The sequence below is a fragment of the Fundulus heteroclitus genome, unplaced genomic scaffold (genome assembly GCF_011125445.2).
Source record: "Fundulus heteroclitus isolate FHET01 unplaced genomic scaffold, MU-UCD_Fhet_4.1 scaffold_54, whole genome shotgun sequence".
Taxonomy (NCBI): Eukaryota; Metazoa; Chordata; class Actinopteri; order Cyprinodontiformes; family Fundulidae; genus Fundulus; species Fundulus heteroclitus.
In genome coordinates this window covers 2,480,748-2,506,934 of record NW_023396967.1, presented here as the reverse complement: position 1 = coordinate 2,506,934, position 26,187 = coordinate 2,480,748, and the positions used below count along the sequence as shown (strand labels likewise).

The window sequence follows — 26,187 nt, the reverse complement described above, 5'->3', positions numbered from 1 at the left end:
TACTTTGCATCTCCTTCCTTACACATCTAATTATAATAAGTACTTCAGCTTTGAAGGCTTTTTACACTCCGTTGTTGCCGATGCAAGAGCTGCTGGATAACACAGGAAAGCCTGGGCATGTGACTGTTTTATATCCCTCACTGTGCTTTTATTTAGCTTCACGCTCTATAGTTAACCTACATACTCGAGTGTTTTTTTTTTTTATAGGTGACACCTGCTGTGTCAAATCTCTTGCATTGCTGTTAACCTGTCCTGCACCCTCGTTTCCTCTGCAGACGCAACGTCCTCAGTCTCTCCACCGGCATTGAGGACATTGGGCCCCTAAAGTGGGACTTAGCCCTGTGTCTCCTGGCAGTGTGGGTTATCTGCTTCTTCTGTATCTGGAAAGGGGTCAAGTCCACTGGGAAAGTAAGTGCCTAAGTGAGGAGACACACATCCTGTAGTTATTGTGTTGCCTGGATGCTGTTTGGTCTTTGTTTTTGTACCCTTGCCAGCGAGAAAAACACTGTTGCTCAGAGAAAGGCCACATGCTGGGGCCCAGGATCAATGAAACACCAACCCTTGGGTTGCTGTGAAAGCTAATTCTTCAGATGTGTGTTGCTGTTTTTTTTTCCAGTCTTTGATTCTGTCAGGATGAAAGAAAAAAGGTCCTAGTCAACAGGAAGAAAATTATTACCTCTATTTAAAGCTGTTTGCACCTCTAATATACATAATAGATGGTACCGCCTTAAAATGGTCTGTCGTTTAACCAAATAGCAGTTGAGGAAGTGTAAAGGTTATTATAAGTTTATTACAGGACATCTGGGCAGGTAAAAATAGGTCAAATGGTGCAGAGGGAATCCTGGGACTTTTGAAATGGTTTATTCTACAAAATATGTTTGTATTTTTTTTTTTCCTGCATAGGTGGTGTACGTCACAGCAACGTTCCCCTTTGTGATGTTAATCATCCTGCTGGTGCGTGGCGTGACCCTGCCTGGAGCATCTGAGGGCATAAAGTTTTATCTTTACCCAAACCTGACCCGTCTCCAGGATCCAGAGGTAGGTTAAAAACAACACATCCCTTTATAATCAGGGTTGTATGTATAACAAAAAAAGCACAATACTTATTTTGAAGATATATTTGTCCATGATGTTAAAGCAGACAGACTGAAAACACATAAAGTTTCGACAGATGGTCCAATAAGGCTTGTCCAAGCAGGTACAGATTTCCAGTTTACTTTGAGGAGTTCTTCACCTTTGGGAGTTGATGATAATCAATGTGAGTCATTCAAGGGAAAACTGGAAGATTTTGATCTCTGGATGATCTGTTGGTGCATCTGTAGTTGGTTCGCTGCATTTGATTACTATCAAAAGTTCTGATCTCATATCTGGGAATGACACCACACCCGAGTGAAATATGTGCAGATTAGAAAACTAGAGAAATGGTTTTCTAACCTGGACAACCTATGCTCAGTCACCACAATACCTGTTATTAGCATCATCAACCAACAATGTAATTATGTGAATCTTTGTATTTCTTTTTCTGTTTTGTCCATTCAAACAGTAAATGTTCACAAAGAGACATTGCTTAATACAGCACTCTAAGCCACAATCAGAATTGCAGATACTCTTGCAATGTTCCCATTTTTTTGGGCACAGCAGCTGTATTAAATCTGAACTAGGGATTGGCTGGGGACCGCTTGCTTTATGAGTTGAAATTCTTACTTGAATGTGTTTGAAATGTAGAAATTTAATATTCCAAGTATTGGGAGTTTATAATATGGGCCAAATGGGTAATAGCCCAGGGCAGCATTGAAAAGGAGGGCATACAAACACCAGATAATGCTGTCAGCAGCCTAACTGCAACAGATAGCCTGACAAAACAATTAACATGAAACTTATATAAAAAGAAGAAACACAAACCAGTAGGGAATTTAAACCAAGTTCCAACAAACCAAAGTTTAAAAGATGTTGCAGGTTTGCTGCACACATCTTTCTAACTAAGCAGTAAACACAAGGCATGTAAAGGGGCAATATATTAGTAAAACAACATTTAGATGTGGGGGAAACAGGCATTGCGAGGGAAACAGCTGGAATAAATCAGGAAGTGAAAGTAACTGAGAGGCAGAATAATAAACAGTACTGTGCCAAACGCCCCTCATTTATTTGGATTTTCCCTCAAGGAAGCCAGAGATTTATAATTTTTTTACAATGACCTTTATCAGTAATTAACAAAGCTTCCCAAACGTCTTAGAAAGTTTTTCTTGGAACTTTGATTTTTTTTAAAAATATATATGTTGTCTCTTCCTTGTACTTGATCACAACTGGTCACTGTGTGAAACGTGTGCTTAATAATGAGGACAACGGAGGAGAAAAAGAAGAAGTGTAAAGCTTGAAAAACATTTGCAGAAACAGGAAGAAAGTTCATTGCACGCCCAACACAGGAGATGCATCATCGTTCAGCTGATCGTTTATCTATGTCAATGCTGAGCTCTGTTTTGTACAGGGAAGTTGGATTTTCCAGGCTGGAAATATAACAACAATACTCCTGAGATTGCAATTCTGACTTGGAATTCTAAGAGAGGGCTGTGTAGAGTACGGCACACTGGCCGTTTGCGGACCTTGGTATAATTTTGTGTGACCCCTAACTACAACTCAGAAGCAAAAATGATTAATGCATATGGACACTTGTATTGACTCAGTTTTTAGGGTAAGATACTGACATATATTGAAATATTCTTCACAATGGAAAATTTTAGGTACAATGCAAAATATTATTTACTATTATTGTTTCCCTGATATTTACTAACCAAGTGTTTCTTTCCCTTTTAACTTCATGTTAATATAAGCGGAAACGTCCAGGGATTGTTACTCAAAACTAGGGATTCAAAACTAAACTTGGGAGCATCCATTCGTTAAACTTGGCTAAATACAGCACATGACTCATGCCCAATGCTTTTTGCTGAAGTAGGTTAAAAAAATGTTCTAGACCAAGAAAATAGAAAACAATTGCTTGCCTTTGTTGTAATAAGGCAGAGATGCAAAAACCTTTTTACAGAACCCTTTTTCAGATTATGTTGTTGATTGATTAAAGATTGCATGTTTAGTTTATTGTTGAGCAGATATAAATGAAACTGTTACCGTAACAAAAGTTTATACTTTTACCCTAACAAAAGATTTCACCTTCTGTATTTTAAACATGACTGTTTTGGACTGTGTAGAAAAGTTTAGACACCATCAGTCTAAGCTCTTCGACGTTCACACATTCATCATCTAATACAGCTGTTGGGAATTTAAAATGCAGGGAAAGCTGCAGGTCTAAATTATTTAAAGCCCTGCTGATCTTTTCTTACTCATTAAATTATATATACATAGTGCTGTACAATCTCTGTTTGTGAACATGTTCCTTTAGAATGCATAATATCCAAAGAGGAGCATTGTGATTGGCTGGTATTGGCGAGCTGTGCAACATGCTGTTTGTCTTGGAAGTTGGAGCTGGAACCTGGAAATGAAGTTATCCAAACTGAATGCATAACAATTGCAAAGACAGAACGCCAGAAACATTTCCTCACTGATTTGGTGCTACTTTGAGCAACAAGAAAATAGTTCTTTTCTCTGGATTTTATCGTTTCAGACTCTAAAGGGACAGCTTCAAAACTTAGAGAAATTGTCACAAGGGTTAATAAATAGCGTATCGCTGCAGCTTTTTGTCCTTTCTTCTTGTTATGTTTCTGTTAACTCTGAAAATCTGACCTACGAGTATAAAGAGAACAGTCAAGTAGTACCCTAAAAATGACCTAATCTTAATGTTTTCCCACTGTGCAGCTTTTCAGTGCTCAGCTCAGGTGTGATGTAACTCCAGGTCCAGAATCTGCCTCTCAAAATGGCTGAAGTTACCAGAATACAGTTTTCTTTTTGAATCCAACAGAAGCATTTGGAACATTTAGTGTCTTTCTGAAGGGGCTGTAGGTAACAGAAGGGACAGATGTGCAATTAAAACCGTTTCTTTATTAAGTTGTATGTGTGAAAATGCAACACTGGTTCATCCCATGAGTTTACAAATTTTCTCTAAACAGTAACGATGAAAAAGGCAAGAGTTAGGTGACTTCGCTAAGAAAATGCTCCTATGTAAGCGAGCAAAAAAATAAACAAAGTCCAAATTCTATTCGGGTATTTACAACTCGACAGTATAGTCCTTCTGCTTGGATTGAGATCATAGCACAGTAGTCTATGTCTTTGTGCAGGAATTAAAATCTGAATACATTAAAGGACCTTGTTATACTGTAATTTCTCATCCAGCTATCCATCCATCCATCCATTATCAATACCATCTTATTTGCGTAGGGTTGCAGGGTTGCAGGTGCCTATCTCCAGCGGTCACTGGGCGAGAGGCGGGGTACACCCTGGGCGGGTCGCCGGTCCATCACAGACACACAGGACAGGTCCATCACGTCAATTACATTACATCTCCTCTGTCTCCTCAGGTGTGGATTGATGCAGGAACTCAGATCTTTTTCTCCTACGCCATCTGCCTGGGTGCCATGACGTCACTGGGAAGCTACAACAAGTACAGATACAACTGCTACAGGTGAGCTAGGTTTCTGCGGGGAGGAGCGGGACTCTAATAGTGACAGCAACTCTCTGTCAGAGACGGTTGCGTGAAAAGAAAATGGGAACTTCGGTTCCACCTGTGTTCATTAACAACCTCCATGACATATGTGTGACATAGGGACTGTTTGCTGCTGGGAGGCCTCAACAGCGGTACCAGTTTTGTGTCTGGCTTCGCAATATTTTCCGTCCTGGGCTTCATGGCACAAGAACAAGGGGTGGACATTGCCGATGTGGCAGAGTCAGGTACGAGGGTCCAATGTGAGGGCAGCAGTGATGGTGGGCGCTGCTGCCTAAAGAAAAACAAAAGACAATTGGAGATGTAAAATTCTTTGGCGAATTTTAAAGGAGAGAGAGATAAAAAAAATAGTAATCCGTAGTGTTTTGTCACAGTTTCGGACACAATAACGCTGGAAAGTACAGGTATCGGCAATTGCACACTCCTTGAATAAAACCCTCAAAGATAAAATAAAATAAAAAAACGAGGCTTGTCCCCCGTTTGCTGAGGACAAACACCATCGCATTGATCAACTGCCGTGTGTCAGAGCTACACAATGAACTGCTGCATTAAGGAGCTCCATCGTCAGCTTGTCCCACAATAATCGTGCTCGCGCAGTTTAGTAGCTCCAGATCCTTCTGACCAGTGGACACTGCTAAGAAGATTGGCTCTGTACCGAATGAATCTGACTGTGCGTGGGAACTTGCACCCTGAGGTTGACATTTTGAACCAGCAGCACTGCTATGTAAACCGTTTTTTTTTTTTAACAGCTTTGGATCTAATGAGGTGGATGCCACTGGATCTTTTGCTGTCTTCCTGTATTTTCTACAGTGCCTTGCAAAACAATTTATGCCCTTTGAAGTTTTTTTTTTTCACAATTTGTGACATTACAACCACAAATTTCAATGCATTTTACTGGTGTTTTATCTGATGGACCAACATAAAGTAGCACATGACTGCTAAGGGACAGGATAAGGACACGTGGTTCTCAGTCTTCTTTACAACCAAAAATGGGAAGAGTGGCCTGCATCTGTTAATCTGATGCCCCGAAAAAAAAAATCCCATGCAATCCTTCAGCAATCACCAAAAGAGTTCTCCTGTGTGTAACTTAATCTCAGTATAATTACAACTGTTGTGTGGAGGTTTCAGACTCTCACTCTCAATCGGTTCTGGTCAAAAGACCCTTAATGACTTAACACTTAATTTTGATTAGTGGATTAATGACATGACATTTTAAACTAAGAAAACTAATCACATCCTCCCCATGGTAAAACGTGGTGGTGGTGGCAGTATATAGCAGTGGGGTTCCTTTTTCTGGGGCAGGGACAGGAAAACTGGTCTGAGTTTATGAGAAGCTGGATGAAGCTATAGAGAGGACATTTCTGAAGGAAAACCTGAGGCTGCGAAAGACTCAAGTCTGGAGCGAACGTTCACCTACTCGTAGGAAAAAAAAAATAAAGACATCTAGCCGAGCTACAGTCAAATGATTTAGATCAAAGCAAATTCACTTGTGTTGACAGAGCTCCTCATCCAGTATGACCTTGGTTGAGCTGTTAGGCAATGATTTAAGTTTCAAGATGTGCAAAGCTGGTTTACACATATGCCGCTACACTCGCAGTTGTAATTGCTGCCAGACATGGTTTTACGAAATATTGACAGAGAGAGGCTGAACAGTACACTTTTCAGAGATTCACAATAACACACTTTTTTTTTTTTTTGCTTAAAATCCTGATAAGACATATTAAAGTTTCTGGTTGTAATGGGATAAAATAGAAAAAAATTCATGGAGTGCAAGTACTTTTGCAAGGCACAGTACCTGAACCTTAAAGGAAATGTGTTAAAGTATGCTTAATTTTGTTTACTTATTAATATATTGGCTTTGAGATTCAACCAAATTTTGCAGGTAATAAAAAATATTTTGTGATTACACGATAATCTACAAATCAAAGCACATGGACAACATTTTTTGATAAAAGCAAGCTTATGTGCTCTTTGCTTGTCTGTTCAAATGAGGTTCAATTGCTGACTCTGTATCTGATGCTGTTTAATATAATGTCCCACTGAAGTGGAATATTTAAGTTGTGCCATATCAGTCATCGTGTTTCCATTGTTCACAGTAAGTATCAGCATGCAGTGTAGAAATCTTTAAGTATCAAATGCAATGAAGATGATTTAATGTTAAGACTGAATAGCAATGGTGGGACCTAAGGGAGAGAAGATTATTCATAGAAATGTTGTATAAAATGTCTTAAATGTCAGCAATTTCTATGCTGCATTATGAAAAGAGGATAAAGATGAGTATTAATGAGAGAAGTGCTGATGAATATGAGTGTTTTAAGCTTTGCAGAATGGAAGAGACTTAAAATGCTAAAGTGGCTTATGTTGCTAATGTATAGTAACACACATGGGACATTTTTAACACGAAGAAACCCCGCAAAGGCTTTGTCATTTTGCATATCATTTCACCTTAATTATAGCTTAACAGTACTAAATGCCAGAACGAGGTTGTATTTTTTTTTATGTTTTTGGTCACGGTGAATGAATATTTTGAGAGAGACATCTAAGAGATGTTTGTCGTCCAGCCTGTAATCAGATAGCAGTGTTAATCATGCCTTTTCCTCCCCTTTCCCCCCTCCCGACTCTGTTCTCCCTCCAGGTCCTGGCTTGGCCTTCATTGCCTACCCTAAGGCCGTGTCCATGATGCCGCTGCCAACCCTGTGGGCCGTCCTCTTCTTCATCATGCTGCTGCTGCTGGGCCTCGACAGCCAGGTCAGTGTGTTTGCAGCCACTGAGACAGCGAGAAGAATAATTATTTTAACTGGTGTGGAGCCCCCCCGTTTAATACATGCCCCTCTGAGATCATATGGTTTGTTTCGTCCTGCCAGGACTGATGTGTAAATCGCATCCAGCGTCGCTCTGATTCACATCTAGCATGCTAAGGTTTCAGATACCCGATGCTCCAACAAATGCCTCTTGCTGCCCTGCTTTACTTCACTGCGAGAGGATTAAAACGGCGTTAACGCCCTGATGTGTCACCAAATATCTAAATATATATATGTGTATTTTACAAACCTGCAAAACGTTTTTGCACCAGACATATTTACAGTTATGCTCACCTCGAAGGCAAACATCCAAGCCTTCCACCTTTTGATGCGAAGGCAGAGGGTTAATTAGGACAAGATAATCTAAGTTGACAAAACACAAATGCGCACCCGAGGGCTTCTCAAGCTGTATCGTATTTCCTGCCTCCAAGTGTAATTCTACTCCTGTACTAAGACAGTCCCGCACATGGCCAGCTACCCCTCTCAGCCAAGAGCGAGATCAGACCGACGCTCTAAATTTGAGTACATGTAAATGCTCATGCAAGTGAAGCTATTTCCATGGGAGAATTGGGGCCAGCGTGGGTTGTGTGTGTGACTGTTTCAGTCCTAAATGCTATATATTGTCTTTACATACCGCTGTTACAAACAGGGTTCGGTTTGGTATTTTACACTGAATTAATGGTTTTTTGTGCTTCACAAAAAGAAAGTGTAGATAGTAAATTATTTATGAAGAAGCACTAAGTCACACTGGAGTAAAAAAGTTATCAGTCAATGTCATCTGAGACAGTGATTCATTGTTCCTAGCTGCTGTCATGGTTGTAACAAACCAGGATTGCAGAGGGGAGTTTGTTCAGCTGCCATTACTGTTCAACAAGGGTCGCTTTGTTTCTCTGATCTGTGTGTTTATATGCTGAGTACTTCATAGCAGTCTTTGCCCCGACAGTTTGTCGAAGTGGAAGGACAGATCACATCCATCGTGGACCTCTATCCGTCCGTTCTGAGAAAGGGTTACCGCAGAGAGATCTTCATTGCAGGGATGTGTTTGCTAAGCTATCTCCTTGGACTCGCAATGGTAACGAAAGTAAGTCTCATCCACGAAGACGGCGACTTGAGTGTCAGACTTGGACTTGTGTGTCACTAAGCTCATAAAATCAAACACTTCAGACCATACTTAGAGTCTTGCTCTAAAGAATCAAGATTTAGGCTAAATTCACACTGCAGGTCTTGATGTTCAACTGTGATATTTTGCTGAAATGCAATCTATTTATTTTTTTGCGTTGTCGTTCGTACTACTAGTTAAATGCTCAAAAAAATTTAAAAAACTTTGTTAAAATGTAACGTGTCTCTTGTTGTTACAAAGTTGTTGAACAATGGGAGCCGACAATATTAAGACCACATCGTAATAAGATGAAGAAAGGTACGAAAAAACCGCACAGCTATTAACAACGGCCTTTTGTGGAGCCATGACTGCTACTGCTGTAGAGAAGTATGTGTGGACGTGTAGTGAGACAGTGACATAAACAGCAGATCAAATAGGGCATGACCGTTCAGACTGGGATCGCTTTGAAAACTATCTGATATGTATCTGATGTAGTACCACATATCGAAGTAGTACAAATTTGGGTTTTTTTGTGGATGAAAAGATCAGAATTAAGCAGCTCACATTGCCATAAAAAAGACAAATATGGGTCTCATAAGAGCAAAAGACCGGATTTGGGTCTGACTTGCCTGCAGTGTGAATATAGCCTGAGATTTATGCTGTCGTAGTCTGAGACTTGGGTCTGATTAACAATCAGAGCCAAGTCTGAAAGAAACTTGGCAGGTATTTTCTTTACGGTTTTTCGGGTTTGCTGTAGTATCTTTAAATTGACCACACAGATGCCCTTCCATTTGTACACTGTTCAAAACAGAACCAACTTAATTTAACACTGACATTATCTCGCTGTTAAGTTATCAGCTTCATTGCAAAAAAACAAAACAAAAAAAAAACAAAAAAAAAAAAACTTGCAGCTTACCAAAATAGAAGCACTTCCTGCTCTATTCATTTAGATAAATATCTCCTGCAGGTAAGTGACGTCATAATAATAATAATAATAATAATAATAATAATAATAATAATAATAATAATAATAATGATAAATAGGTAAGAAATTAACAGACAACATAAAGAGCACTTTGTTTGAGTTAATCAGCAATTCAACAGTAAGAGTCAATTGTATTGCTATATTTACTTCAGACTTGAGACCTGACTTGAACTAGGAAAAAAATGACTTGTAAATATCTCTAGTTATCCTAGAACCTTCTCAGTTTCCTGTTTGTTACGCAAAGAATAAGTGTGTTTGGATCCGTTTTTTTCTTGCTGCTTTGTTGCAGTCAAATATGGCTTCCCACTATGCCGAGGATTCACAAACTGCATGTGCGAATGGAAAAATTTGGAAGGTTGTTTTCCATGTACTGGTTTATGAGGCTTCAATGACATCCCAGCAACTGTTGAACTCTCCCTCTATTGATTAGGTGCCAAAGTTCCTGTGCCCTACTTTCAACCCCCTTCCCCTCCCCTCTCCACCCCACCCAATATGGTTTTACACCCCTTTCTATATCTTTGACTTTGGCCTTATTTCATTTATAAAACTGGAAATAAATTATGTTTTTTTGTCTTTTCTAGGGTGGCATGTATGTGTTTCAGCTCTTTGACTACTATGCAGCCAGTGGTGTGTGCCTTTTGTGGGTTGCATTCTTCGAATGCATTGCTGTAGCCTGGGTTTATGGTAAGTGGAAGTGACTGTATCAGTATCATTTCATGTAATGATTCACAGGAGTTGGATAAGAAAGCCGGAAGGAGCTCCATAATGGCTAACAAAGGTCGAGGGAGTTTTACATGTCTGCAATAAATAAGATAAACTGCATGGCCGGGGAAATGAGAATAAGGTTGGATTGCATCCAACCACAGTCAACAAAAACAACATCTTCAGTCCCAAACCAAAAATCTCCATTGGAATAAGAGTGTTGTAGCATTCATGTTCAAAAGTGCTTTTCACAAACACAGCCACAAAGCTCTGTATGAGAATCCTAAAAATCAAACTCACAGGACATAATAACAAACATTTTTTGCAGACAATTCAAAAAAGGCATAAAGCATAAAAATACAAGAATGTCCATTAAAAACGTTAATATAAAGACGCATTAAAGCCAGTCTAAACCATAAATAAATTACTGAATAAATTAATGAAATTATCAGTAATATTGTTTGGAGGAAAACTTAAGGTTTGTTTACTTCTCTAATATATCTGCTTCCTCCAGCTTTAGAGGGAGGTTACAATTTCTACCATTTAAAAATAAATTATGTTTTGATCCTTACTTTTACATAACATGCTAATATTATCTAATGAATAAGGAGCCAAACAACTAAATAAAATGATTTACATGGGTCCTGAATTTATGTCTAAAATGCTTCTCACTTATAAGCAATGTTTGGCTAAAAGGGTGCATGCACCATGATATGAAAGCACCATGGTCCTCCATGTTTGAAAGGTGCTTTTTATTGAATTTTTTTTTTACAGTAAGTAAATGCTTTTGTAGTAATTTCTATATTTTGGTGTATTTCTTCACTTGGGATTACATAAATCTTTTCTGTTTTTATTTAAAAAAAAAAACAGGTATAACTATATAGTTTAATATTCTTTTTTGGTAATATATATATATTAGTAGGTGCCATACAAATATAAAATAATGAAATAAAAATTCTCACAAAAAAGAACGCAAACACTACGTAACATTACATAATCACTATGTAACAAAATGAAAACACAATCAAGCGCATTAAGCTCCCCTTTCAACAGTCGTAAGCACAACTTACAGGTTTAGCCTAGGTGACTAAATGACTACAATCAAAAGTCAGCCAGACACAAAAAACTATAACCTTCTGAAGCCAACCCGTGATTTTTTGTAACCCATAACAGGTATTGAGAACATGACCCAGTGGAAAAATTAGGCCGTGGTTTATACTAAACAGTAGAGATAAGGGCTCATAAATCTGCTAACAATTGCGTGTGGATATGGAGGTCACTCTGTGATCAGAAACAATACTCAGAAATGTAGGATAGTTTCTTCTTGCTTGACAAAAAACATACAGTGTGTTTATACTTTTTTTTTTTTCTCTTTCTGTCGTACAGGAGCTGATAATTTCTATGACGCGGTCGAGGACATGATTGGCTACAGACCAAACCCGTGGATGAAATGGAGCTGGACCATCATCACTCCTGTCCTCTGCATGGTGAGTCAGACAAATGTTACTTTATTAGAGCAACACGAAAACATATACGGATGTTGATAGTTGAATATTTTCAGATTGTGGAGGCTACAAAAGCTTCTGCTTAATGCCAACATGTTGCTGTTTTTTTTTCTCTTAGGGCTGCTTTGTTTTCTCCCTGGTAAAATATAAACCACTGACCTACAACAAGGTATACGAGTATCCCCAGTGGGCCATTGGCCTGGGCTGGTGTTTGGCTCTGTCCTCCATGATCTGCATCCCCATGGTGATGGTCATCAAGATCCTGCAGTCTGAGGGACCTCTCATAGAGGTGAGCTGACATGGAGCTATTAGTTAATGGAAATGTTGTTTTTAAGCTTTCCTCCAGCTTTGCTCACAAGGCAATTGCTTGAGTTTTGTATGAAGCTTCATTAAAATCAATTCTGGTTTCTTAACATTGGCCCCAGGGTATTTTAATGCAATAATTTAAATATAAAATAAATGTTTGCCTCTTAAATAAAAGTCTTTATAATGCTTTTTGAAATGGTTAACTCACAGTAAGGGTAGCCAATCATCATCAATTAGCAAGTTTGATCAGACAGTTTATAAGTTATACAACACTTTGCCATTATCCAATAACAATGCAACAAATATTGTGTTCATCCTTATTTTTGCCACCAAAACAGCCCTGCTCTCTTGGGCTTTGGTTCCCAGTAGAGTTCTGCCTTTCTGTAGGGCCTGTTTCAGTGAGTCAGAGAACATGGATTCACGTGGATATTTTTTTAGATCCACTTATTGCAGACCCTGACCTCTACGGGCTATAAATATCCACCAGAACAGGGATGTGCAGTCCTGCCATTTTTCTGCTTACAACACAATAAAGTCATTTACAGCCCGTAGAGGTCAGGGTCTGTATATATATATATATATATATTAAAGTAAAATGCAGATAAATTATTGTTTTGTAATTTTTTTTGTTCTCTGAGAAGAACGATGTTCTCTAGCATTAGAGAGTGTAAAAATCCTCAGAAAGGCTGAAGGCTAATCAGACAGATGCTCCATGTTTTAAGTTAATTTCAGTTCTGAAAATAGGTTTAAGACTACATTATGATTCATGGGATACAATGCAATGTTAGTTATGTTATTATCGTTGTAGTTATGTTATTATTATTATTATTATTATTATTATTATTATTATTATTATTATTATTATTATTATTATTATTATTATTATTATTATTATTATTCCATTCCATTTTCCAAACCGCTTATTCCCTCATGGGGTCGCGGGGTATTATTATTATTATTATTATTATTATTATTATTATTATAAACATCTATGTTTCTACCTTTATCAGTGTGTTGTGTTGATCAGCTTGGATAACTTCCAAACAAACAACTTCCAATGTTTCCTCAACTCTTGGAAGATTTATAGCTTAGGAGGATGGATTCATCCAAACATAACTTTATAATATAGACATATATAACAATGATAAACTCAATATCCTCTTGGGAAAGAGAATTGTTGTCCAGTAATACAACATTTAATTTCACCTATAGATTTAAAGATTTTATGTTTGAGTGGTTTAAATTGCAAAAATCAGCTAAAACAGGGCACCCACATTACAATCTGTTAGCGTTCCACCTCCCAGACAATGTTTTCAGTTTGCTACACTGCAAAAAGGGAACTAAAAGTAATCAAAACTTTCTTTAAATGAGAGTCTTATTTACCTGCTTAAATGAAGGAAAAATACAATTTGCCAATGGAACAAGATTTTTGCACTTAAAATAGGAACCTTATTTCAAGAGCAGGATATCTACTCATTTTATTATAGAGGTAAACAATGCTCATTCCATTGGCAAATAGTCTGCTGAAATCAAGGAAAATACACAAATTTCAAAACATTTTACTTGCTCTTAGTTCCCCTTTTGCAGTGCATGGACGTACTGCAATAAGATATCTGTATACTACAGTTAAGAATCTATAGTAGAATACAGATGCATCTCAATTAATTAGAATATCAATGTTCAATTCAATTCAAAAGTGGCTAGATCTATAACGCACAAAGCAATCTATTTTAAGCATTTCTTTTGATGAGCATGGCTAACAGCTAATGAAAACTAAAAATTCATTTTTTTTCTGAAAATTCCAATATTAAATAAGAAATATAAAGCAGATTTATATTATTTAAATGTGATGTTATAGCTATATAATGACCTGCACAATAATGAGAAAACCCGTTGACTTGACAGTTGTTCAGCAGTCAGTCCTTGACACCCTTCACAAGCAGACTCTGCCACAAAAAGTCATTGCCAAGGAAGTTGCCGGTTTGCAGAGTGCTGCAAAGTATACTAATGGGAAGTTTAGTGAAAGAAAAAAACTGCATTAGAAAAGTTCCACAAGCACAGAGAGGATAAAGGTAGTCACACATTGTCATGAAACGATGTTAAATGAGCAACAAAAAAAATCCAAAACTTACTGGTACAAAACTGAGACACAAAAGTAAAAAACAAAAACTCAGGAAACCTGGAATCCTGGACTACAGTAGACAGGATACCGAGGGAACGGAGCAAATAATAATAATAAAAAAAAGACATGGAGGATTTTCAAGGATCTGACAAAGGGCAGTGATGAAACGGACTGGCTTGAAACTGCTGGGAAGGTGATTGATGGACAACAGAAGCAGGTTACAATTATCGGTTTAACGTAGACCTACTGGGTCAAAGACTTGAGCAGAGGAGCTGATACAAAGGGATTGAAGCAGGATACAAAAGGATTTAGCAAAGCCAAAACTGAATATGGAATGCTGTAAGTGACAGAAACCCTAATGGCAAAATTATTTAGATACAAAACCAAAAAAAATTAAATGAATAAACGAAGCACTAAGAGTCACAGACTATGGCACTTGTGCATGGACAGCAGTAGGAGATGGTGTTTGTCAGATTTAAATTAAATCCTTGCAATAAATTAACATTTTTGATGATGATTTAATTCGAGATGTGACTAAAATTTCACAAAACTTAAACAAAAACGCTGATTTATAAAATGTAAAATGAGAAATAAATTTGTAAGCCATCCTATTTTTGTTGTTTTACTAATGAGATTACCATTTGTCACTTTCCCTGTAGGTTTACAGATGTATTTCATTATGACTAACAGAGATGGTGGCTAAAACTGAGAATCGCTACCAGCTAAAACGAAACCTAATTTTTATGCCTATTTCACAGTAACAAAATAAAACCGATGAAAAAAAAAAAACAATTCCTAAGTCTTCAATTATGAAAAACATATTGTCTTTTCTTTTTTACAATTTTCGAAATAACTCCCTTATGAAAAAGTTTAAAATAAAGTCAAGTTCAGGACAAGTAAATGATTGGCTAATGTCGTCATAGTTGATCACATCTTTGTGATGTTTCTGTTTTGAATCCACAAGTTTGGCATCTCTGGCTCTTTAATTTTTGGCACAGGCCCAAAGGCACATTATGCTATTAGAGGCTAACCTCAAACTGACCTTCTGAGTTGGGGCCGACATTTTCTTTTGTCAATTAAAATGTCTTATTTAGTGTTGCACTAACCAATCTCTAATATCCAAAACGTTTCAAGCTCAGTAACAGTCCCGTTGAGCCCTGAAGGAGCCCTTGTTTCTGGTGATCATTAGCCTAATGTCTCATCTTCTCCCCCTTCCCTCAGAGGATCAAGGCAGTTGCGGCCCCGGCAAAGTCAGGCGTGAGCTCTCGCCCGAAAGAGTACAACTTGAAGAGCAGCGAGCTGACACAGCCTCTGGACCCGAACGGGAACAATGGCTTGATCAAGCCCACCCACACCATTGTAGAAACAATGATGTGAGCGCTCTCTGTGAGAGGAATAAGATTGATGTGCTTACTGTGTTATTATATTTTGCTAACTTTGATAAGGGTAGGTTTACATTGTCCAATATATTCATATTAGAGATACTAGGGTTTGATTTCTATTAAGAGAGATATATTTTATTGTTGTAATTGTTTTATTCTCTTGTGATTTTTTTTTTACTCTACTGATATTGTTGATGTTACAAATGTTGTTGCTGTAGTTGGCACTGATCTCAGTTAAGGCAGTATTGTTAAATAGAACATGTTCAATGTTTACTACTTTTCTGTTGATTCCGAGGAGATGAGAAATTGAACGCGTCAGAGGAAGGCACAGGAAATAACTCACTTCTCATTAATTCATGTAACAAAGTGTACAATTAACTAAAAACAATGACTGTAAACATCCACACATGATTGTGATTTCTAAAAAAAAGAAAAAGAAATGCTGTTGAGAGTTAATTTGTTCATATATTAGGGACAGAATGGGACGTAAACAGCTATTTTGTCTTCAGTTACATGGTAAACAAGGCCTTGGCTCATTTAAAGATCCAACTAGAAAAAAAAACGTCTAATCATTTTTTTTAAAAAAGAGAGAAAAAGAGTTAAGAAAGAAAAAGTGAGGAGAAAAGGGAAGAGGCGTTTTAGAGCAGATGTATGATGCCTCTGTGACTACTTATAGTCAGCCCCAGTGCATTTATTGAAACCTCTCTTTGCACTTTATATGTCATATCACCTTTAATGTAGTATTTGCTGTTATTCAGGAAGACATTTTTTTAGCTTTTAACTTTTTGATATTACCTTTGACGCAGATAATCTAGATTTTTCTCCGCTAAAACAATGACAGGACAGAGTAGGACTGCTTCGAATTCTCATTTTTTTTAAATGATTAGTGGGATCTGTGAGGACATCATTTTGTCATGTTACTTTTATTCTAACTACCTGACAGTTATCTCCATTTTGCTGATTTCGGTAGCAGGTGGGCTCTGCAGAACATCTGGACTGTAGCCTGCAACGCTGAACTATGTTTGTGTTCTAGAATTTAAACTGTTAATAATTCACACATGCCTTTTTTCTGACAATTTTACACTGTGCATCACCTGAATAGCAACACAGATTCTAATGAAATGTGTTTCCCCTGTATCGACTATCTTGGCCCTTTGCTGCACTTTGGTGTGCGGTAACGAAATACAAAGTTGTTGCATTCTTTGCCCATTTAAAATGCATTATAATTCTGACTGATTGGCTTATGCAGCTGGATAAAAACCTTTAAAAAAAATCTTTTCCTAAAATGTGTGCAGGAGACACTGCATTATCTTGCTGCTTTTGTTACTTAGAAACTCAGTCGTACCAAAGCATTTTTTTGTCTCTGTTTTGCCCTTCAAGATGGATATTGCATCATGTCTATGTAGATAAAATAAACATATTTTCCTTGGATTGTGCTCGTGTGATTTCTTTTCTTTGTATTACACTCTTTGAAAAGTATACATTATTGCTCATAGTGTAAAAATGTGTAATTTCAGGCAGACTACTGATGTTTATAACTTAACTAACACTTATCTAAAATGTCTGTGTTGGTATTTCTCGAGTTTAGTGCACCATTCGCTAAATGGCTTGTACTTGTATAGCGCTTTAACAAATCCCATGACCCCAAAACCACTTTACATTATTGTCATCCACGCGAACGTTCACACCCTGATGGTGGTGAGCTATGTTAGTATGTTATGTATGATATGTTAGCCCCTGATAATGACTTTTGTAGACATTTGACACAATTGACTGCATGAAGTTGTGTTATTCTCCTAAACTTGGATGGGGGCAGTGGTGCAGGAGTTAGGGAGTTTGTCCTGCAATTAGTGGGTTGCTGGTTTGATCCCCTGCTCTGACCATCTCAGTTGTTGTCCTTGGGCAAGACACTTCACCTGCGTTGTCTGCTGGCGGTGTTCAGAGGGCTCGACAGCGCTGATGTATGACAACTTCACTTCTGTCAGTCTGGCCGAGGGCAGCTGTGGCTACTAACATTGCTCACCATCGTCAGGGTGTGAATGTGTGAATTGGGGTCATCGGACTAGTTAAAGCACTGTACAAGTACAAGCCATTTACCATTTAAACTTAAGATTCTACTTTACAGACCAGAAAATGTTTGTGTCAGTTGCCTATTGTAAAGTAAGTCTTTGTGAACAAGGATTGCATATGGGGTTCTTCAAGGCTTCACACTTGGGCCACTTTTATTCAATTTACATATACACTCACCCTAGCTCTGATTATTGAGCATTGCAACATTTCTTCATACGCATAGACTAAACATAACTGTTTAATTCTGCCATTACATAGCTACATGTACTTACAGTCACTAAGTGCATTTATAATATTAGCTAAAAGATCATAGTTGTCTCAAACTTAACGCAGAATTTTTTTTTCTTTCCAAAATAAATGCATGGTTGGACATCAGCCCTCCACTAGACTTAACAAGGCTGAAAAAAAACAGAGCATACAAAAAACCTTGATATAAGAATCCATCTTAGACGACACATTAGCCTACTAAAATCACCAAAATACAGGATTTGCCATCAGAACAGAACACACAAAAACTTGTTTATGCCTTTACCTTGAGTAAGTTACATTATTGTAATTGTGACCCAACTGGTTTCTCTGAAAATAACACATAAATACACAAAACCATCAGTCAGTTGCAAATCATCCAAAAAGTTGCTACCAGCATTCAGACCAACACCAGATCAATGGGTCATAATACACCGCTATGCCACTGCATTGGCTGTTGTCTGTAAAAGGATAGATTTTATTTTGAATAGTCGATGTGACACTTAAGGGTTTTGGACCTAAACACATTTCAGTTGTCAGGTTTGAACCTTGTTGACCCTTCCAGTAATCTCATACCTGTTCTCAGGACCAGACCTAAACAAGAGACGGCAGTTTTTAGTTTCAATACGCTCTTCAATACTCTCTGCTCTGGAACAAAACCCCTTCAAAACTTTAGAGAGAGCAGAAACCTTTTCTCCTTTCAATCAAGACTAAAAGTATGACAGTTTACTGCAGTTTTACCATTGAAAAAGTAAAAATTATTTCATCAAATTGTTTTCATCTTCTATTTGCTTTTTGTATTAAGTATTTTAATGTGATAGTTAAATTCTGATTTCTTCAGCATGGTAGTTGTCCTATATGTAGCTTTTGTTTACCTTGGTTCCTTTGGTCTCCTGAAAAGTACTTTGAACTGTGTATGAATGTTGCTATGCAATGAATCACATTTGTTCATATTCATTGCAGATATCAATCACAATGCATCAGAGACATGCTGCATTTTATGTGTTTTTTTTACATTATGCCTAGTCCCATAACTGCATCACACTGTATACTGCTGCAGAGTAGATTTTGGGCCTCGGAAATGGTTAATTTCATCTTTTCATCTGGATGGGCAAAATGCAAAAGAAAAATGCTGATTTTAAGTTTTGCTCAAGTTCACCCTTAAGAGTTATTTCCAACTCTACTTCACACAGATTAAAATTGAATTTATTTCAAGTTTAGAGTTCACCACCTGAACATGAACTAAATTCATAGTTCCACAAACTATGAACTTGTAATTAGGCGCCTGCCAGAGCATTTGCAATGCAAATGCTCTGGCAGGGCCTATTACTATGCACCTAATAAGGGTTTCTTTATTGTTTATTTTTCTTCCGTCACCGTTAATACAGCCCGAACTGTAGGGTGTACACACACAAACTATATATCAAAACATGCGTCTCAACGCTGTGAACCGGGCTAAAACAGAGCTAAATTTCACATAATGCATGACCATATATGGAGCTGGTCTTTGGTAAAGTGATTTAGTTCTGGGATTGGCAGTCAAGAGGTCACAGGATCACAACCCCGTGTGACAAGTTTAGAAAATTACTTCTTCACCCCTATAGTTTATATATCAAAACGTGTGTCTTTATCCAGTCAACTGCTGCTTTTTGTATCAGCCGCCATTTTGAGTTACCATGGCGACTTCATGAACAAAAAACTTGCAAAATCGCATTTTCTCCCTTTTTGAGGCACTTTCCAGTACATCATTTGGACCACACTAACAGAGTAACATCACCCAGTGATACTGAACACAACCATGTTAGCATGCTGCTAACCGGAAGTAGCTCAAGGAAGGTCCTACCAACTTCTGCTTGACAGAGTATGTATTTCATTTACAGGGAAAGCTCCATAACAAATTTGGCCCTTATCGGATAAAGCATGTCTATATATGAGGTGTCAAACATCCATTTTTGACCCCTTTTTTGGGGTCAAAAATTTCTGCAGCTACATGCTGCAGACATGCTCCACAGACACCAAAATCACATAATCCACAATTCGACGCTCACTGCGGGGGCTGTGATGAACGTAGGAATATGATATTCGCAATGGTAACTCTTACGGGTAGCACGATACACACCACAAGGCAGGCGCCTTCTTAAATTTCTTCAGAAATGTTCTTTTATATTTAGGATTTTACTATTTAATATTTTAAAAATACATATTTTTAAGATCTGTTGTGGTTATAGTGGCCTGTACAACGACGAGGCCAGAAAAGGGCCAAACAATGTGATTAAAGGACATCAAGAAGGCTTGTTCTTGGTTCAAGTTGGTCATGTTAAAAACAGCAGCAGGTAATTTTTGTATAAATGTTTGTTTTTTTACATGTTTTGTAAAATGATCAGTATGTCCCAACTGTAAAATATGAGAGATAATTGTGAAAAAATAAAGCTTCTCTGGCTCCTCCCAGTGGTCCTACTGCCATTTACAGAAATACAGTGCTCCCGGTCAGAAACAACCAATCAGAGCCAGACAGGTTGTTAGACATGTTAGTCACTCGCTGCTCACAACCCTCCCCCGCGCAGTGTTGCGTCATTCAAGCTCAAGGTTGCAGGTGGCATGCAGCTGTGTGGTGAAATGGTGGAGAAAATATGCTTTACAGGAAAACAATTTCTGGAGTTTTAAGCGCTCTAGCTTTGAGCGCAAAGTTCGCCAACAAAAAATTACATCCACTCAACACGCTGATTTACTCTTTGAAGTGAGATATATGACTTAAATGCTTCATGGAAATATCTCATTTGTACTTTTTGGAAATAAGATTTAACATCTAAAGCAACCCACAGCCGGTGACTCGTACTAAGCCTGGTTCTGCTGAAGGTTTCTTCCTGCAAAAACAGAACGGCTCCTCTCCACCACTGCCTCATGATTGCTCAGGATGAACAATCGCTGCAACGTCAGTGACCAAATGCAATCTGCTGGACTTTTCTTCAAGAACTTCAAAATTGGTATTAATTGATTACCCGACTCGTTTTTATTACAGTTGTGAGTGAATGTGATAACTTGATCTGAATACATCAATATGGTTAGAATGTATGGTTTTAAATTTGATCTGGACCAAACTGGATTTCATATGTTTGGATATGATTTTAAGCAATTTATGCAGTAAATCACCCTTTTAGATGGCATTTGTTGTAAAATTGTTTGTACATAGATAAATCAATAATCACACATTTTTGGTTTAAAAAAAAAAAAGATTTGGCTTTGCCTTGCAGAATCATTGGGTCACAGGCTACACTTTTCAAAGGTTGGACAGGTAAACCACAGCCGTATAACTTTATTACAACAAAAAGAACTGCCCTGCCCAAATAAAATCTGATAAATCATTTTGGTCATTTTTGCCAAAATACACAAGTTCACAAAAGACTTCAATAAGAAAAATAAATAAAATAAGTACAGAAACATTTGGTATTGCAGATTTCAGGAAGATCCTAAAACCTTATGGACCTGTACTAAAAATAAAATTCATGAATAAATAAAAATAAACACTGCACAAAAATGCCTTTTACAGTAAAAGATTAAAAAAAAATTAATGCTGAGAGATATAGGACCTTTAAAGTGGGTCCTTATTTAGGAAGAAATTTCATAATAGACAAATCTGAAGGTTACTGACCCAACTATAAATTTGCCTCTGAGGCTGCTACAAATGGGACAGAAAAACATTTTCACACCAGCCAACACGAAATTTAACATAATCCATTTTCAGATTAGTACGGTCATTGTGTCATACAAAGGTAACGTTGAGAACACAGTTTCAAGATTTAAAAAAAAAAAAAAAAAAAAGTGCACTCACAGTTTGCTTTAAGCAAATAGAAAATGTTAAGGACTGGTATACAGTGCGCATCCTTGGAGTTTTGTGTTAGAAAGAGCAGCTTGTACAGAAAAATTGTGAACACTGAATTTGAACTCTTGGGAGAAAAAAAACAAAACATGCAGAAACAGTGTTTAAACATGTGCAAACCTAACTTTTAAACTCAAATCCATACGTAATGGTATCAAACGTTCCAACAAAATAAAAGGCAAGTGAACATTAGAGAGTTGATCAGTGCACAAGAAAGTGTCTCTGAAACAAATAATCACAATTCAAGTGTCATGAACAGAGGTTAAATTGACCTCATGTGTTAGTGGCATTATAATATATTGTTGTTGGCAGGTATCAGGGGAGTGCTTGGACTATTCGGGGCACCATCCGCTCTATAGAGCAGTCCGTGCTGGGCAGAGACTGGAAACAAAGGCAGTGAGCCAACTCATGGCTGAAATTACTCAAATAAGTGCAATGTTCCTTTACCTAATGCTTCATCCACACCCGGTGTCTGTGTGAGTGCTTTCCATGCACCGAAACCAATGCATTATTTGTGAAAAATTAAAATGAAAACCAACACAAAGCGTAATAAAGATATGTCAGGTTTTAGGCAGTGAGTGTTTACATCATGAAAGTCTGCAGAACGAAAACGTGCGTTGATGTCCTGGCCTCCGTCAGAAGCTATGACTCCTCTGTTATATAACCCTTCATGTGGCTGTGCCTCTGGTGGTGGTCGGGGGGGGGGGGGGGGAGAGAGAGAGAGTAGGGGGCTTTCTACTGAAGCCTCTGTCTCCACAGGACTAAATCATCTGAACACAGCAGTGAACAAAAGCAACAATCGTGTAATGTTGAGTGAGAGAGAGAGAGAGATGCTCTGAGGCAGAGAGTGGTTGTTCCTGTGTGCAGAACACGAGCGTGAAGGTCTGTCTGAGAGCTACAATGTGACAAACCGAACCACGTGTGATGCATGTGTGAGGTCCCAGCGCTGCCGTGTTCCACTTCCAGCTCCGTGTTCACAGGGCGATGCTGTTGGTCCTGTAGTTGGCGAAGCAGACAAGCGAGCTGGAGGGGCCGTCACAGTTGCTGGCCAGCTCCGCGTAAGTGGATGCCAGTGGATTCCTGCTAATGACCAGATCCAGGCAGTCTCCAGCCTCCATAATTAGAGGCACAGTGAGACAACAGTCCAAGTCCCTGGTCCTCACGCGGTTCACCTGGAAGACCACAACTATTAATTAACATTCAATACACTTTGCATTTGTTTAACCTATTCTATTAAAACCTAAAGCTCTCACTACATGTGAGAACTGTCATGCCCATATTTTGCTTCAGATCTTCCACCTGTTTTTTTATGGTTTAAAAGTTTAGGTCATTGGTTTCCAAACCTTTTCAAGATAGTACCTCCTTACAGAAAAATAATCGGCAAGTGCCAAAAAGTAAATGGAAAACTTAAGAGCGTCACAACAGAACTTGGAAGTTTTCAATTTGAGATCTCTCTCCACACACAACTACTTGACTAGTTAAAGTATGCAGACAAATTTAGGTTTAATTTTTATGCCGATGCTGAAACTCCCAAGTTTCAAATTAGAAACTCTCACAGTACAGCACTTAGAAGTCAGTATTGGATGTAGGAAAGTCAGATGTCTCCCACATAAAACAGCAGCAAAACTTCAATATTAAAACCCAGTAGGCTACTATACAGCCTCTATAAGTAAACATGTGGCTAAAACGTTTCAAAGTTCAAGTTATCTTTAAATTTGGACATTCACAGAAATGTTTTTGGTACCCTCATCTCAGTAAATGAACAATAACTCATCTTCTTCAGTTGTTTCAGTTAATGCTATGACTTGAGAAGTAAAGCTCCAGCAGCAAACCTCAAAAATAAAATAAATGAATAAACAAGAAAATCCTGAAATGTTTGATTTAAGATTCCAATCGCAAAAGGTTGCGTGTTAAATGCTGATTTTTAAATATGAATGGCTCTGAATATGAATGTGTATATTTAGCGAAATGTAAGCAAGTTTGGTTACTTGCCTTGTGTTTCATGTGTATTTAATCTTCTAAATACTGGAGATATTTTTATGAACAGTAATACTTTATCAAATTAAATACACATAAGTATTTACAAAATTGTCACAGATGGAAAAATGTAATATAAATTTTTCAAGCAGTGAATTTCAATAATAAAAAAGTTTCAAGAAAACCTAAACCCTAAAAACACAGTGATAATATTGTACCAAGGTTGTATTGAACTGTAATTTGTGGATAAAAAAAAGAAAAAAAAGTTTAAAATGCAGAATAATCTGCTGATAAAACTGTTTATTGTAATTCCAAAAAAAGGTAAAAAACAAAGCAACTGGACTTGTTTTCCTTTCAACTACGGAAAACAAGTCCAGTTGCTTTGTTTTTTACCTTTTTTTGGAATGACCATGACCTGGATGACTGAGAATCTTCACCAGCATATTTATTGTAAAAAAAAAAAAAGAATCTCATAAATCATTTCAGAGCTTTAGACAAAATTAAATCTATCCACAGCTCAGCTGAAAACTAACTGAAGGAAAGCAATAAAAATGTGAAATAATCCTGTTGCTCTTAAAACCCTTAAACTACTACAACTAACCTTACTTATCTTAGGTTAATCAGATTCAGTATAAATGTCAGCGGTTCTGGTCAAAATTGCACAGTATTCCACAGTGTGTGACTATGATACATACTTGTGCACAAAGCCACACACATGTATACCTTTAGACGCTGACAGCAACACTGAATGTTGTGACAATCGCCAGATGTCTCCATATATTTGGACTAACTTAAGAGATAGAGGTTTTTACTTCTGAAAAAAAAAAAAAAAAACATCAACAACCAGGCCTGGCTAAAATAGTCCAAAGTGGTGTGGCAGAATGTGCGGTGGCTTGAGGAAAACAAACTTTTACTTTGGGCCCGAATTAAAAAAAAATATTGATATTAATATCATTAAGGATCGTAAAAAGAACTCCATTACCACAGTGAAACATGGTAGTTATGATGAAGGATTACATCTTTTCAGAGAGAACAGGGGTGGTTGTTAAAGTGGATTAAAGTATAAACAGTTCAACTCATGTACTATGGAGGTAATTGTGCAATGCAAAGACGTGCAATGCTGATAGATCCTTCTTAAGACTACAGAATGCTGAAAGGGAGTCTAAACGTGTTTCAACATAATTTAAGGGTGTGCACTCGTGTGCCATTAGATCATAGCACTAATTTGCATAATCTTTCTTCCAGGAAATGTATTTACCATGCTCTAATGTCTTATACTAAATAATGATGCTCTTGAAAGTAAGCATGTTCCTGTTATGATTCTGTTTGTAATAATGACAGAGCATTGTGATTCTTCTAATGGAATCAGCAATGACTTCAACTCAGCTCATTTTTATTTTAATTCATTTTTATTCGTCTTATGCCATTTTAACCTTTTCAAAGAAACGGTACCTGAAGGATCCGGTCGAAGGGTTTCAGACCGGCTTGTTCAGCTGGTCCATCAGGCCTAATCATGTTGACGTAAACGCCTTTTTCCAGGAGCCCGTCTGACACACTGAAACCAAAGTCATGACTCTCACGGTCCTTCCTCAGAGAGACCTGCAAAGAAGGAACAATCATAGTTGCACAAATGCATGTGAAAAAGTGTTAGACATTTCAAGAAGGGGGTGTCTTTTGCACTTTCCAGGAATTTCACTATAGTGTCCGCAGAAGGATGCATACGGTGGATTCCAATAAACAGAGCCAGTAGACTTATCCATAACCAAACAGAAAACAACTTTACAGTGGCGCTCAGATGACTTTCCATGATATGAGAAAAAAGTTGTGTCAACTCCAAATATGGTCCATTACTCTGTGGAGGTCTTATTGTCTGCAAAACATAAGCCATCCAAAGCCAAAACAGGTGCGTCAGGGAGGAGGTTGGAACATCGTGTGCCGTTACAGGGAGAGCTGCTTGTACATTTGTATTTAGGAAGTACATGTTAAGACAGGGCAGGAATTTGCATTTTTTTACACTTCATCATTCATGTTTGGGGGGGGGGGGGGGGTATTTTCAAGGGAGGCACACAGGCAGGTGTGAGGCAGCGCATCACTACAGATTTTTGTAGAAAGTTTTGTAGAAAGCAGCCAGGGGGCTAAACAAACAAAACAAAACAAAAAAACACATTCTTAGAGGCCTAATGTTCATATGCAACCCCCCCCCCCCCCCCCCCCCCCCTCACCCTCCAATGTTTTCTATGTGGTGACATGTGCACCAAACGTGCTGGAGCATGATGTGTTGAAAAAGCCAGCATCCGTGGTGTTGTGGTTCATTTAAATTAGGGCTCGGTGAATGGAAGTCATTGTTTATTTTTAAAAAGGTAGATTTGGAACCAGAACTTGACATGGTTCATGATACAGACTTATTTTACCACCTTTGTAAAGTGCTATTGTGTGAGCAATTATTGTGTAATTATTGGTAGCTTTGGCCCCACATAGGTGCAATACACTCTTGCATGCAGGACATCAA

General features: G+C 37.9%; 2 protein-coding genes across 7 annotated transcripts in view; one reads left to right on the top strand and one right to left on the bottom strand.

Annotated features, from left to right (window-relative positions):
* Positions 1 to 16,939, top strand: part of LOC105926095 (sodium- and chloride-dependent taurine transporter) — a gene marked incomplete in the record, with an annotated part of 47,943 nt that extends 31,004 nt beyond the window's left edge. Inside the window, 10 exon segments of the mRNA XM_036132795.1 lie at positions 276 to 408; positions 904 to 1,038; positions 4,464 to 4,567; positions 4,709 to 4,833; positions 7,242 to 7,354; positions 8,351 to 8,488; positions 10,073 to 10,175; positions 11,580 to 11,680; positions 11,817 to 11,987; positions 15,348 to 16,939. Of these exon segments, the coding sequence (XP_035988688.1) occupies positions 276 to 408; positions 904 to 1,038; positions 4,464 to 4,567; positions 4,709 to 4,833; positions 7,242 to 7,354; positions 8,351 to 8,488; positions 10,073 to 10,175; positions 11,580 to 11,680; positions 11,817 to 11,987; positions 15,348 to 15,503 (1,279 nt within the window).
* A 2,867-nt stretch (positions 16,940 to 19,806) lies between these two features.
* Positions 19,807 to 26,187, bottom strand: part of LOC105926067 (glutamate receptor-interacting protein 2) — a 54,466-nt gene continuing 48,085 nt past the window's right edge. For all 6 annotated transcript variants that reach the window (XM_036132776.1, XM_036132778.1, XM_036132781.1 and 3 more), the window contains 2 exons: positions 25,131 to 25,277; positions 19,807 to 22,873 (listed from right to left, as the gene is read on the bottom strand). In XM_036132776.1, coding sequence (XP_035988669.1) covers positions 22,676 to 22,873; positions 25,131 to 25,277 — 345 coding nt within the window. In that variant the 3' untranslated portion in view covers positions 19,807 to 22,675. The remainder of the gene's footprint in view (positions 22,874 to 25,130; positions 25,278 to 26,187) is intronic.